Here is a 14787-nt window from a genome sequence, read left to right as displayed (position 1 = left end):
GTCCCGGTACAGTGACCTCCTGTCCTCTCTCCCCAGCCTGTCCCGGTACAGTGACCTCCTGTCCTCTCTCCCCAGCCTGTCCCGGTACAGTGACCTCCTGTCCTCTCTCCCCAGCCTGTCCCGGTACAGTGACCTCCTGTCCTCTCTCCCCAGCCTGTCCCGGTACAGAGAGGACAACATGATAGATCCCTATGACCTGCTGTCCTCTCTCCCCAGCCTGTCCCGGTACAGTGAGGACAACATGATAGATCCCTATAACCTGCTGTCCTCTCTCCCCAGCCTGTCCCGGTACAGTGAGGACAACATGATGGATCCCTATAACCTGCTGTCCTCTCTCCCCAGCCTGTCCCGGTACAGTGAGGACAACAAGATGGATCCCTATAACCTGCTGTCCTCTCTCCCCAGCCTGTCCCGGTACAGAGAGGACAACATGATGGATCCCTATAACCTGCTGTCCTCTCTCCCCAGCCTGTCCCGGTACAGTGAGGACAACAAGATGGATCCCTATAACCTGCTGTCCTCTCTCCCCAGCCTGTCCCGGTACAGAGAGGACAACATGATGGATCCCTATAACCTGCTGTCCTCTCTCCCCAGCCTGTCCCAGTACAGTGAGGACAACATAATGCATCTCTATGACCTGCTGTCCTCTCTCCCCAGCCTGTCCCGGTACAGTGAGGACAACATGATGGATCCCTATAACCTGCTGTCCTCTCTCCCCAGCCTGTCCCGGTACAGTGAGGACAACATGATGGATCCCTATAACCTGCTGTCCTCTCTCCCCAGCCTGTCCCGGTACAGTGAGGACAACATGATGGATCCCTATAACCTGCTGTCCTCTCTCCCCAGCCTGTCCCGGTACAGTGAGGACAACATGATGGATCCCTATAACCTGCTGTCCTCTCTCCCCAGCCTGTCCCGGTACAGTGAGGACAACAAGATGGATCCCTATAACCTGCTGTCCTCTCTCCCCAGCCTGTCCCGGTACAGTGAGGACAACATGATGGATCCCTATAACCTGCTGTCCTCTCTCCCCAGCCTGTCCCGGTACAGTGAGGACAACATGATGGATCCCTATAACCTGGCCATCTGCTTCGGGCCCACACTGATGTCAGTCCCAGAGAGCTGTGACCAGGTGTCCTGCCAGGCCCACGTTAACGAGCTCATCAAGACCATCATCATCCACCACGACGGGGTCTTCCCCGGACCACGGGACCTGCAGGGGCCCGTCTACATCAGCCCAGGGGCCACTGATGAGTACTGGTGAGTGGGGGCACAGGAGTAGGGGACAGTGTGTGTGTGTGTGTGAGGCAAAGAGGTGCAGGGGCCCCTATACGAGTAGTGAGGTAGACACAAGGGACCTGTTTACTACTGAGAACTGGTGAGCTGTGTGTGTGTGTGCGTGTGTGCGTGAGGGAAGGAGGGGTAGAGACGGGACTAGGGGATGGTGAAGGGTCTTAGGGTTTTTGGGGTGGGGGGGATGTAGTGATTTAAGGGTCTGGTCCAGCCCAGAGGAGCCAGAAGGATCCGCTTACCCAGAGAGTGCTGATCTTAGGCCCAAAAGACACACACACACACACACACACCTCTGGAATCCTGGCCTAGGTTGTACCAGTCCATTAGTGTAACAGTAGAAGTGGCAGGTAGGGAGGCATGCCGGCCATCCCAGAGACACTACAGTAACATTGAAGATCTCTCCGGTGAGGAAGATCCCCCCCCCCCTGGTTATGAAGATCTCTCCGGTGAGGAAGATCCCCCACCCTGGTTATGAAGATCTCTCCGGTGAGGAAGATCCCCCACCCTGGTTATGAAGATCTCTCCGGTGAGGAAGATACCCCCCCCCCTGGTTATGAAGATCTCTCCGGTGAGGAAGATACCCCCCCCTGGTTATGAAGATCTCTCCGGTGAGGAAGATACCCCCCTGGTTATGAAGATCTCTCCGGTGAGGAAGATACCCCCCCCTGGTTATGAAGATCTCTCCGGTGAGGAAGATACCCCCCCCTGGTTATGAAGATCTCTCCGGTGAGGAAGATCCCCCACCCTGGTTATGAAGATCTCTCTGATGAGGAAGATCCCCCACCCTGGTTATGAAGATCTCTCCGGTGAGGAAGATACCCCCCCCCCGGTTATGAAGATCTCTCCGGTGAGGAAGATACCCCCCTGGTTATGAAGATCTCTCCGGTGAGGAAGATACCCCCCTGGTTATGAAGATCTCTCCGGTGAGGAAGATACCCCCCCCCCTGGTTATGAAGATCTCTCCGGTGAGGAAGATACCCCCCCCTGGTTATGAAGATCTCTCTGGTTATGAAGATCTCTCCGTCTCTGGCCAAACCTGAAGTGTCTGTTTGTAACTAGATGAATGGAAGTATCTGATGTTGTCATATTGAAACCATTTCATCTCTCATCCTCTCATTCATAAACACATGAGCTCTTTTAGCTGAAATGCATGTGTTTATCAGCTGTAGGGGGTCACATGGTTTACACACTGACACACACACCCTCAGGGAAAACACATGTACATATCTGCTCAGTTGTGCTGCATGACCAGCTGTTTCACCAGTTGCTAATTTTCCCACCCCTATTCAAAATCAAATCTCTCTCTCTCTCAGTGATCCTCACTGTGAGCCCCCCCTGGTGGACATACCTGCTCCCGACACCATCTCTGTCATCCACAACAGCGATGATGGTGAGTTCACAGCAATATGTACACACACAGACACACACACGAACACACTGTTGAAAACATTTTTCCATAATTCGTCTTTGAGCCGAAGCTTGCCCACTGATGTGGCAAACATGATGCCCACGGATGCCATGCTGCCCTCCCTCACTCACTCGCTCTGCCCCTAACTCTGAAGCTGCTTCTATCAGCAGCATTCTGCTTCTGACATCCCCTGGCCCCTGGCCACGTCACACAGCCACCTCTTATATCTCCCTTATGAGCACTTCATAACAGCTGTGTGATCACTCTATGACTGTGTGCTCCCCAACCTCTTCGTCTGTAACCAACTGCTGTGGCACTAACCTGCTTGATACTAACACGCCTCTTCCTCTCTACCCTTGCTTCTCCCCTTCTGTTTCTCCCCTCTCTCTTCTGTTTCTCCCCTCTCTCTCTTCTGTTTCTCCCCTCTCTCTTCTGTTTCTCCCCTCTCTCTCTTCTGTTTCTCCCCTCTCTTCTGTTTCTCCCCTCTCTCTTCTGTTTCTCCCCTCTCTCTTCTGTTTCTCCCCTCTCTCTTCTGTTTCTCCCCTCTCTCTTCTGTTTCTCCCCTCTCTCTTCTGTTTCTCCCCTCTCTCTTCTGTTTCTCCACTCTCTCTTCTGTTTCTCCCCTCTCTCTTCTGTTTCTCCCCTCTCTTCTGTTTCTCCCCTCTCTCTTCTGTTTCTCCCCTCTCTTCTGTTTCTCCCCTCTCTCTTCTGTTTCTCCCCTCTCTCTTCTGTTTCTCCCCTCTCTCTTCTGTTTCTCCCCTCTCTCTTCTGTTTCTCCCCTCTCTCTTCTGTTTCTCCCCTCTCTTCCCTGTTTCTCCCCCCTCTCTTCTGTTTCTCCCCTCTCTCTTCTGTTTCTCCCCTCTCTCTTCTGTTTCTCCCCTCTCTCTTCTGTTTCTCCCCTTTCTCTTCTGTTTCTCCACTCTCTCCCGTTTCTCCCCTCTCTCTTCTGTTTCTCCCCTTTCTCTTCTGTTTCTCCACTCTCTCTCCCGTTTCTCCCCTCTCTCTTCTGTTTCTCCCCTCTCTCTTCTGTTTCTCCCCTCTCTCTTCTGTTTCTCCCCTTTCTCTTCTGTTTCTCCACTCTCTCCCGTTTCTCCCCTCTCTCTTCTGTTTCTCCCCTCTCTCTTCTGTTTCTCCCCTTTCTCTTCTGTTTATCCTCTCTCTTCCCCATTTCTCCCCTCTCTCTCCCGTTTCTCCCCTCTCCTGTTTCTCCTCTCCCTTTCCCGTTTCTCCCCTCTCTCCCCGTTTCTCCCCTCTCTTCTGTTTCTCCTCTCGCTCCCCTGTTTCTCTCCTCTCTCCCCCCTTTTCTCTCCACTCGCTCCCCCTTTCTCCCCTCTTTCTTCCCTATCTCTCCCCTCTCACTTCTGTTTCTCCCCTCTCTTCCATTTTTCTCCTCTCTCTCTTCCCTGTTTCTCCTCCCTCTCTCTCTCTTCTGTTTCTCCACTCTCTCTTCCCTGTCTCTTCTGTTTCTCCCCTCTCTCTCTTCCCTGTTTCTCCTCCCTCTCTTTCTATTCTGTTTCTCCACTCTCTCTTCCCTGTCTCTTCTGTTTCTCCCCTCTCTCATCTGTTTCTCCCCTCTCTTTTCCTGTTTCTCCCCTCTCTTCTGTTTCTCCCCTTTCTTCCCTTTTTCTCCTCTCTCTCTCCCCTGTTTCTCCTTTCTCTCTCCCCTGTTTCTCCCCTCTCTCATCATTTTCTCCCCTCTCTCTCCCGTTTCTCCACTCTCTCTTCTGTTTCTCCCTTCTCTCTCTCCCATTTCTCCCCTCTCTCTTCTGTTTCTCCTCTCTCTCTCTTCCCCGTTTCTCCCCTCTCTCTTCTGTTTCTCCCTTCTCTCTCTCCCTTTTCTCCCCACTCTCTTCTGTTTCTCACCTCTCTCGTCTGTTTCTCCCCTCTCTCGTCTGTTTCTCCCCTCTCTCTCCCATTTCTCTCTTCTCTCTTCTGTTTCTCCCCTCTCTCTTCTGTTTCTCCCCTCTCTCTTCTGTTTCTCCCCTCTCTCTTCTGTTTCTCCCCTCTCTCTTCTGTTTCTCCCCTCTCTTCTGTTTCTCCCCTCTCTCTTCTGTTTCTCCCCTCTCTCTTCTGTTTCTCCCCTCTCTCTTCTGTTTCTCCCCTCTCTCTTCTGTTTCTCCCCTCTCTCTTCTGTTTCTCCCCTCTCTCTTCTGTTTCTCCCCTCTCTTCTGTTTCTCCCCTCTCTCTTCTGTTTCTCCCTCTCTCTTCTGTTTCTCCCCTCTCTCTTCTGTTTCTCCCCTCTCTTCTGTTTCTCCCCTCTCTTCCCTGTTTCTCCCCCTCTCTTCTGTTTCTCCCCTCTCTTCTGTTTCTCCCCTCTCTCTTCTGTTTCTCCCCTCTCTTCTGTTTCTCCCCTTTCTCTTCTGTTTCTCCACTCTCTCCCGTTTCTCCCCTCTCTCTTCTGTTTCTCCCCTTTCTCTTCTGTTTCTCCACTCTCTCTCCCGTTTCTCCCCTCTCTCTTCTGTTTCTCCCCTCTCTCTTCTGTTTCTCCCCTCTCTCTTCTGTTTCTCCCCTTTCTCTTCTGTTTCTCCACTCTCTCCCGTTTCTCCCCTCTCTCTTCTGTTTCTCCCCTCTCTCTTCTGTTTCTCCCCTTTCTCTTCTGTTTATCCTCTCTCTTCCCCATTTCTCCCCTCTCTCTCCCGTTTCTCCCCTCTCCTGTTTCTCCTCTCCCTTTCCCGTTTCTCCCCTCTCTCTCCCGTTTCTCCCCTCTCTCTTCTGTTTCTCCTCTCGCTCCCCTGTTTCTCTCCTCTCTCCCCCCTTTTCTCTCCACTCGCTCCCCCTTTCTCCCCTCTTTCTTCCCTATCTCTCCCCTCTCACTTCTGTTTCTCCCCTCTCTTCCATTTTTCTCCTCTCTCTCTTCCCTGTTTCTCCTCCCTCTCTCTCTCTTCTGTTTCTCCACTCTCTCTTCCCTGTCTCTTCTGTTTCTCCCCTCTCTCTCTTCCCTGTTTCTCCTCCCTCTCTTTCTATTCTGTTTCTCCACTCTCTCTTCCCTGTCTCTTCTGTTTCTCCCCTCTCTCATCTGTTTCTCCCCTCTCTCTTTCCTGTTTCTCCCCTCTCTTCTGTTTCTCCCCTTTCTTCCCTTTTTCTCCTCTCTCTCTCCCCTGTTTCTCCTTTCTCTCTCCCCTGTTTCTCCCCTCTCTCATCATTTTCTCCCCTCTCTCTCCCGTTTCTCCACTCTCTCTTCTGTTTCTCCCTTCTCTCTCTCCCATTTCTCCCCTCTCTCTTCTGTTTCTCCTCTCTCTCTCTTCCCCGTTTCTCCCCTCTCTCTTCTGTTTCTCCCTTCTCTCTCTCCCTTTTCTCCCCACTCTCTTCTGTTTCTCACCTCTCTCGTCTGTTTCTCCCCTCTCTCGTCTGTTTCTCCCCTCTCTCTCCCATTTCTCTCTTCTCTCTTCTGTTTCTCCCCTCTCTCTTTCCCGTTTCTCCCCTCTCTCCCGTTTCTCCCCTCTCTCTTGTTTCTCCCCTCTCTCTTCTTTTTCTCCCCTCTCTCTCCCGTTTCTCCCCTCTCTCTTCCCTCTCTCTTATGTTTCTCCCCTCGCTCTTCTGTTTCTCCCCTCTATTCCCTGTTTCTTCCCTCTATTTCCTGTTTCTCCCCTCTCTCTTCCCCGTTTCTCCCCCTCTTTCCCATTTCTCCCCTCTCTCTCCCGTTTCTCCCTCTCTTTCCCGTTTCTCCCCTCTCTCCCGTTTCTCCCCTCTCTCTTGTTTCTCCCCTCTCTCTTCTTTTTCTCCCCTCTCTCTCCCGTTTCTCCCCTCTCTCTTCCCTCTCTCTTATGTTTCTCCCCTCGCTCTTCTGTTTCTCCCCTCTATTCCCTGTTTCTCCCCTCTATTTCCTGTTTCTCCCCTCTCTTCCCCGTTTCTCCCCCTCTTTCCCATTTCTCCCCTCTCTCTCCCGTTTCTCCCTCTCTCTCCCGTTTCTCCCCTGTTTCTCTCCTCTCTCTCCCCCTTTTCTCCCCACTCTCTCCCCTCTTTCTTCCCTATCTCTCCCCTCTCTCTTCTGTTTCCCCCTCTCTCTTCTGTTTCTCCCCTCTCTTCCCTGTTTCTCCCCTCTCACTTCTGTTTCTCCCCTCTCTCTTCTGTTTCTCCCCTCTCTCTTTCCTGTTTCTCCCCTCTCTTCTGTTTCTCCCCTCTCTACCCTTTTTCTCCTCTCTCTCTCCCCTGTTTCTCCTTTCTCTCTCCCCTGTTTCTCCCCTCTCTCATCATTTTCTCCCCTCTCTCTCCCGTTTCTCCCCTCTCTCTTCTGTTTCTCCCTTCTCTCTCCCCTGTTTCTCCCCTCTCTCATCTGTTTCTCCCCTCTCTCTCCCATTTCTCCCCTCTCTCTTCTGTTTCTCCTCTCCCTCTCTTCCCCGTTTCTCCCCTCTCGCTCCCCTGTTTCTCTCCTCTCTCTCCCCTTTTCTCCCCACTCTCTTCTGTTTCTCCCCTCTCTCGTCTGTTTCTCCCCTCTCTCTCCCATTTCTCTCTTCTCTCTTCTGTTTCTCCCCTCTCTCTTTCCCGTTTCTCCCCTCTCTCTTCTTTTTCTCCCCTCTCTCTCCCATTTCTCCCCTCTCTCTTCCCTCTCTCTTCTGTTTCTCCCCTCTATTCCCTGTTTCTCCCCTCTCTCTCCCGTTTCTCCCCTCTCTCTCCCGTTTCTCCCCTGTTTCTCTCCTCTCTCTCCCCTTTTCTCCCCACTCTCTCCCCCTTTCTCCCCTCTTTCTTCCCTATCTCTCCCCTCTCTCTTCTGTTTCCCCCCTCTCTCTTCTGTTTCTCCCCTCTCTTCCCTGTTTCTCCCCTCTCACTTCTGTTTCTCCCCTCTCTTCCCTGTTTCTCCCCTCTCTTCCCTGTTTCTCCCCTCTCACTTCTGTTTCTCCCCTCTCTTCCCTGTTTCTCCCCTCTCTTCCCTGTTTCTCCCCTCTCACTTCTGTTTCTCCCCGCTCTTCCCTTTTTCTCCTCTCTCTTCCCTTTTTCTCCTCTCTCTCTTCCCTGTTTCTCCTCCCTCTCTCTCTCTTCTGTTTTTCCACTCTCTCTTCCCTGTCTCTTCTGTTTCTCCCCTCTCATCTGTTTCTCCCCTCTCTCTTCCCTTTTTCTCCTCTCTCTCTTCCCTGTTTCTCCTCCCTCTCTCTCTCTTCTGTTTCTCCCCTCTCTCTTCCCTGTCTCTTCTGTTTCTCCCCTCTCTCATCTGTTTCTCCCCTCTCTCTTTCCTGTTTCTCCCCTCTCTCTTCTGTTTCTCCCCTCTCTCTCTCCCGTTTCTCCCCTCTCTCTTCCCTGTTTCTCCTCCCTCTCTCTCTCTTCTGTTTCTCCACTCTCTCTTCCCTGTCTCTCCTGTTTCTCCCCTCTCTCTTCTGTTTCTCCCCTCTCTCTCTCCCGTTTCTCCCCTCTCTCTTCCCTGTTTCTCCTCCCTCTCTCTCTCTTCTGTTTCTCCACTCTCTCTTCCCTGTCTCTTCTGTTTCTCCTCTCTCTTCTGTTTCTCCCCTCTCTCTCTCCCGTTTCTCCCCTCTCTCTCCTGTTTCTCCCCTCTCTTCTGTTTCTCCACTGTCTCTTCTTTTTCTCCCCTCTCTCTCCCGTTTCTCCCGTTTCTCCCCTCTCTCTCCCCTCTCTCTTCTGTTTCTCCCCTCTCTCTTCTGTTTCTCCCCTCTATTCCCTCTTTCTCCCCACTCTCTTCCCCGTTTCTCCCTCCTCTTTCCCGTTTCTCCCCTCTCTCTCCCGTTTCTCCCCTCTCTCTTCTGTTTCTCCCCTCGCTCTTCTGTTTCTCCCCTCGCTCTTCTGTGTCTCCCCTCTCTCCTGTTTCTCCCCTCTCTCTTCTGTTTCTCCCACCGTCCACCCCCCATTTCTCTCTTTCTTTATTTCCCCCCCCCCTTCCTACCCTCTCTCTGACTCTCAGGCTCGTTGGTCGTTTCAGAATCGGACCCAATAGAGGCCATTGCTCGCTTCGACTTCTCCGGACGGACCAACCAGGAGCTGTCATTTAAGAAGGGCGCGTCTCTCCTCCTTTTCCAGCGAGCCAGTGATGACTGGTGGGAGGGCCGACACAACGGAGTGGACGGACTGGTGCCTCACCAGTACATAGTGGTTCAGGACATGTAAGAAACCACAAGACCAGTGGACACCAGTTTACACTAGTACAGAAGGTTTCAGACCAGTACAGACCTGTTCAGCTCAGAATAAACCAGTACAAACCACTTTAAACCAGTACAGACCTGTCCAGATCAGTATAGATCCATTTAGACCAGTACAAACCAGTATAGACCAGTACAGACCAACATAGAGAAGATGAGAGAAAGGAGTTCTCGTTGGCTTGGCTGTAGCCTGATGGTTGTGTGTTCCAGGCCGGACGGGGGTAGAGGCAGTCCGAAGACTGAAGCGGAGTTGCAGGAGGAGAGAGTGTCCACTAGGGGCACTGCTGCCTCTCCTACTGGAGCTCATGTAGCAGACATCTACCTAGCCAACCTCAACAAGTAAGACACACCAGGCACCAATCACAGTACAGCATCTCGTCATTTACACCTTCACTGACCCAATCAGATCTCAGTCTGTTTTCACCTTCTCACCATTCTGGTCTCTCCCTCGTTCTCTTTTTCTTTCTTTCTCTCTCTCCCTCTTTCTCTCTCTCCCTCTTTCTCTCTCTCTCTCTCTCTCTCTCTCTCTCTCGCCTTCACTTTTCTTTCTCCCCCCCACCTCTCTATGTCTCTCTCTCTGTCAGGATGAGGAAGAGGCCTGAGTTGGGGAGTATCCGTAGGACCTTTTGGGGGTCTGAGGGGGTCCAGGGGGGTGATGTGTCCCCGTCTGGGGCGACAGGAGGGGGCGTAAGGACGGCCAGTCTGCCAGTGGGAGGGGCTCTGGTGAAGGAAGGCGGCGACAAGCGACCGGTCAGCGCCCACAGTGTCCTCAACTCCTCAATCACGCGCCACTCCTCTCTCAAGACCAAGGTAGCGTCAAAATACATAGCTTCCATTAGTGCCGTACTATCGCTCTTTTTCAGTTGTTGGGTTTTATGATCTGTCGGTGGAGGCTGCTGAGCGGAGGACGACTCATACTAATGGCTGGAACGGAGTCAATGGAGTCGTACCAAAGACATGCCCTTGCAGCCATTGTTATGAGCTGTCCTCCCCTCAGCAGCCTCCACTGTTCTCTGTTCATTCTTGTTATTGCTGATTGCAACGACTCTCATTTGTTGTGTAGGTGGAGAGCCCTCAGTACTGCAAGGCGACTACCACGGGCCGCTCTAAGAGCTTCAGCAACCACCGGCCCCTGGATCCCGAGGTCATCGCTCAGATGGAGCCCACCTCACAGGTGCGCCCGTCTCTGACCTCTGACACCGCACCTCTCACCTTTGACCCCTCACCCTCAGCCAAATGTGTGCGCGTGTGTATTCTGATTTGTATCTGTCCGACATCTCCTGTTTCAGGATATCGAGGCGGCTATGAGCTCTGCTCTGAGTGAGCTGAAAGAGCTGGAGAGGCAGAGCAGTGTCAAGCACACGCACACCCCCGACGTGGTGCTGGACACACTGGAGCAGCTGAAGGGTGTGTGCGGGGGTGGCGGGGCGTCCGAGCCCTCCAGTCCCCTCCACTCCCGTCTGCTGAGGGATAGCGAGGGCGCAGGGCCTCCACACTCACACCCCCTCCAACGCAGCGCCTCGTCCGCGAGCGACGTCCCCTCCTCCTTCCGCCCCTCCAAGCCCAGGAGCCCCCTGCCCTCTTCCGCATCCTCTTCTCTCGCCTCCTCAGCCCTCTCTGCCTCCACTCCCTCCTTCCGAGAGCCTCGCCCTCCAGCCACGCGGCCCAAGCCGGTGGTCTTCCCCAAGGGTGGAGGAGGCAGCAGTCCGGCTATGGGCTCCCCAACCACCACTGTCCCCCCAACCCCTCCTCCCCCACCCCCACCCCAGCCCAACGACAAGTCCTGCCCCGCCTGAGGGCACTCTCTCTCACACGCACACACACACACACACACACACACACACACACACCCCTTCGATCCACACACCCTGTCCCCATCTCCTCTCACCCCAGTGATAAGTGGGATAGCTCCCATCTTGGATCAGCTTACCCTTGCAAACTCTTAACCATTTATGGGGAAAACCCCCGAATGATATGTAAAGCATCCTTGACTCAACTCTGCCCCCTCTTGGTAGCTTTAGTCATCACACCTACCTTCTGACACGGACTAATACAGAAAATCAAACAAGGCATCCAAATGGACAAAAAGCCTGAAAAAAGAGATATGGCGCCTGTACTGTATATACCGGTGTGAGGTGTGTGTGTGTGTGTGTGTATGTGTGTGAGGTGTGTGTGTGTGAGGTGTGTGTGTGTGTGAGGTGTGTGTGTGTGGCATACCTTACACTTGAGTGAGAGCACCGTTTGATTTGAAATAGATGGTGATATTTAAGAACATTTATCCCCAACTAACCTTGAGAATACTGGAGTGGACTGGAGGAGTGGTTCACCTGGTTGGCTGTGTGTGTGGCAGTGTGACTCCTGGATTCCACACTCTCTGAGAACACACAGACCGACTGTGGAAACAGAGAACACTAACTAACTCTTTAGAAACTCCGAGACCTGTTCACTCCACTGCTTCAAGACTGGGGCAAGACTGGATCTGCCAGCCTGGACAGAGAGAGAGAGAGAGTTGGACTGATAGATGGATGGACAGATGGACAGATGGAGGGACAGAGGGCCAGAAGGTAAAGCCACTCCGGTGGAAAGCTGGGCTGTATCACCGATAGAAAAGCTCTGGAGTAGAGTGCAGGGGGAATGCCTGCTTCTATGTGAGGAGGAGAGAGCTGGGTTACATCTCTGATCCTCCGAGGTGTCTGGGCAGCAAGCGGCGTGTTGTGGGGATTCATCATAACACAAAACGCTAACCCGTAGAGTTGCTTTACACGAGGGTCTTTTCTACTGTGCTCTCCTAGACTCGACATCCGGGCTTTTCAATTGGCGGCCCTCAGTGGCCAAAGTAATGCTGCTTCTCTTTACTAAGTGGAAATTGATTGACCATCTGATGTCATCGATTTGCCAGAGAGTCCAATCACCTGTTTCCCGGGTGGGAAGGAGTCCTTAGAATTGAATGCAATAGTGACGGGGCCCTCCAGGACCAGAATTGAATAGCCCTGTTCGACATTCGGTACAACCAACATAGTGCAACGCAACGATTGTCTGGCTTTACAGCAGCACCTCCTGCTGGTGCATAAGGGCACGACATGGCCTTGCTCAATAACCACCCTTTCTTTAGCAATAAGAGACTCATCAACTCAGCAGCATGCCAGGCCTGCTGCTTCTCTCTCCCTTAGATTCCCGGCATTAATATACACTCTATTACAGAAGTAGAACACACACACACGCATGCATGACGTGTGTGTGTGTGTTCTGTGGCAGCTAAATGCCTTTTCAGGTTCTCCTCGCATGCTGGGGCCACAGCAGTCGCAGTGCTGACTGACTGATTGACTGACTGACTGACTGCGTCTATCTACAATACAAGCAATGCACCTCTTCGACCAGCTACACGCAAATTTTGACTCCAAACAAAATCCGCAAACATGTTTGTTTTTCCTTGTGTATATGTTTAATAATCATGATGATAACTGGAAAAGTGCAGACGAGGAATCTCAGTGAGGTGGAAGAGTTTGTTCAGATACGAGCACAAACAAACCTCGTCAAGCACATTTGGAATAATTACATTATGCTTCTTTTCTCCCAGTTGTTAGTTAATCCTCAGAATACGTCATACTGAACCGTGTCTGTCAGGGACTCTGCACAGCTCTTAGAACTGAAACGTAAAGGGAAAACCCACTCAAAAAATCATTTGGTGTTTGTTTCATTAGTCCACTGTTGATACAGTCCCAAACTTGACTGCTGGCAAGCGAAACATTTTTCAGGATAATTTGCGTCATCATGATGATGTGGCTGGAGACACTTTGCTTCTTGAAACTCCCAACATCTTGAAAACTTAACTGTTGACCTTCAAAACATTTTGGGACTGTATCAACAGTGGACTAATGAAACAAATACCAAATTATATTTTTTTAAAGTGGATTTGCCCATTAACTGCGCATCATGAAGGGAACCAGCGAATGGCAGCTTTCTGGGGACAGGGGGACCAACAGGAAGGGGACACCACAGACAGCAGAGCCACTTCCTGTGTCACCAGAGCCACTGCTCACTCGGCTTAATGTTTGTGTGACTGACTAGTACTCAGTCCCAGTCATTTCAGCCATTTCTGGAAAAGTGTCACTCTCTCGTTCCTCTACCAAGAGCATTGGTGTGTATCATGGCGGACCAGCGTCCAATCATTTATTGGGATTTATATAACCCAATGACATGAGTTAAAGCATGTGGTGCTCGACTTTAAGAGAACTTCTGCTGTGACTCCCTAACTGTCTGTTACTCTGACTGCCGCATCACGTGGTCAACGTCAAACCGGTCCTGTCCTGTCTGTCACGGTGACATCATTTGCATTTTCTGTAGTATCGAACTCTGATTTGTCAAGGGGAAGGTGACAGAATGTTTTGATTGGTCAAGGTCAGTGGGAGGCGGGATGCTCTATTGATTGACAGCTCTAACGCCCGGTCTGAGATCAGGATTGTCAATGACAGGGCTCAAGAGAACCCTCAGGGGAGAGGAGAAGAACAACTAGTTCAGACAGTTTCTGTCTTTCCCCCTATCACCCTCCTCTCTTAGTACCTTTCTCCTTCTCCTAGCATTCTCCCTCTGTTCCCACAGACACACACCTTTTCCTTACAAATATCCCTCTCTCTAGTTCCTCCCTTATTCCTTCCTCCCCACCCTGCAAACCCCAGGTATATAATTGTATTATTGCAATCCCAAATGCTCTGTAACAGGTGGTTGATTTCTTAAATGTAATGTTTTATCTCTGTGTGTATTTTCAGATGTGTTTTACATAGGGTTGCTCCCCTTACCTCATCTTTGGCCACTGGGGCGATTAGGCATTAACACCCATGTCATACGAACACACACTCGTTCCTGATGGGTGATGCTTTGTGGTTGGAGTCTCTGTTCACCTGGCTTCGCTGTATAGGAGCCGGGAGCCTCAGTCTCCACACCGTATTATCAGTTGAGCTCAAATCATTCATCGCACACTTGAAATTACAGTGTGCTCACGGACTGATTTGAGCGATGATGATTTTTAAAATTCTGACTTAACTATTGTTAAATATGCATTTCTTGCCCATTTGAAAACATGGGACCTAAAAAAAAAATTAAAAAATGACTGTAATGTCAAATATATTTATAGTTGTCTCTGTATTACCGGAGAATCCTATGTTAAGATGTACTTTGTACATACAATGTTGTACATTACAGAGGTACACTGTTTTTCTGGTACAATATTGTACAGTAATAGCAATAGTAGCTTAATCAAATAGGTCTTATATAATTCTATGTCTAGTTCTTGTAGTAGACTTTTTTTTTTTAATAAACATCTCTTGCTATAAAAGGTCTCTGTGTTGGTGGGGAGATTATCATGACAGTGACTGTCACGACGACGATGGATTGCAATGCATCTGGTTCTGTCTTCTCTCTCTCTCCCTTCTCTCTCTCACAAACACACACACACACACACTCCTAGGATGAGACTTTTTGCATTCACCACTTGTGTCTACAGAAGTGCTGCATCCACAGGACTGTATTACGGAGAGAGGGAGCAAACCACGGCGCCCGTGTCGACGAAGAGATGGTCGTGTCCTCCATCAGAGACGTCCTACCATAGATAGGCAACATATGTTCATTAGGGGTCATTTACATTTACATTACATTTAAGTCATTTGGCAGACGCTCTTATCCAGAGCGACTTACAAATTGGTGAATTCACCTTATGACATCCAGTGGAATAGCCACTTTACAATAGTGCATCTAAATCATTTAAGGGGGGGGTGAGAAGGATTACTTTATCCTATCCTAGGTATTCCTTAAAGAGGTGGGGTTTCAGGTGTCTCTGGAAGGTGGTGATTGACTCCGCTGTCCTGGCGTCGTGAGGGAGTTTGTTCCACCATTGGGGGGCCAGAGCAGCGAACAGTTTTGACTGGGCTGAGCGGGAACTGTACTTCCTCAGTGGTAGGGAGGCGAGCAGGCCAGAGGTGGATGAACGCAGTGCCCTTGTTTGGGTGT

At 51.1% G+C, this 14787-nt stretch overlaps 1 protein-coding gene across 3 annotated transcripts in view; it reads left to right on the top strand.

Annotated features, from left to right (window-relative positions):
• The window catches only part of srgap2 (SLIT-ROBO Rho GTPase activating protein 2), a 137444-nt gene extending 123536 nt beyond the window's left edge, over nucleotides 1-13908 (top strand). For 2 of the 3 annotated variants that reach the window (XM_064968947.1, XM_064968949.1), the window contains 7 exons: nucleotides 1036-1260; nucleotides 2607-2683; nucleotides 8550-8748; nucleotides 8995-9123; nucleotides 9369-9594; nucleotides 9848-9958; nucleotides 10074-13908. In XM_064968947.1, the coding sequence (XP_064825019.1) occupies nucleotides 1036-1260; nucleotides 2607-2683; nucleotides 8550-8748; nucleotides 8995-9123; nucleotides 9369-9594; nucleotides 9848-9958; nucleotides 10074-10580 (1474 nt within the window). In that variant the 3' untranslated portion in view covers nucleotides 10581-13908. The remainder of the gene's footprint in view (nucleotides 1-1035; nucleotides 1261-2606; nucleotides 2684-8549; nucleotides 8749-8994; nucleotides 9124-9368; nucleotides 9595-9847; nucleotides 9959-10073) is intronic. The other variant, XM_064968948.1, reaches the window with a different exon arrangement.
• Nucleotides 13909-14787: the final 879 nt, after the last annotated feature.

This window comes from Oncorhynchus masou, chromosome 6, assembly GCF_036934945.1.
Source record: "Oncorhynchus masou masou isolate Uvic2021 chromosome 6, UVic_Omas_1.1, whole genome shotgun sequence".
Classification (NCBI taxonomy): domain Eukaryota; kingdom Metazoa; phylum Chordata; class Actinopteri; order Salmoniformes; family Salmonidae; genus Oncorhynchus; species Oncorhynchus masou.
This window is presented reverse-complemented; position numbering and strand designations above follow the sequence as displayed.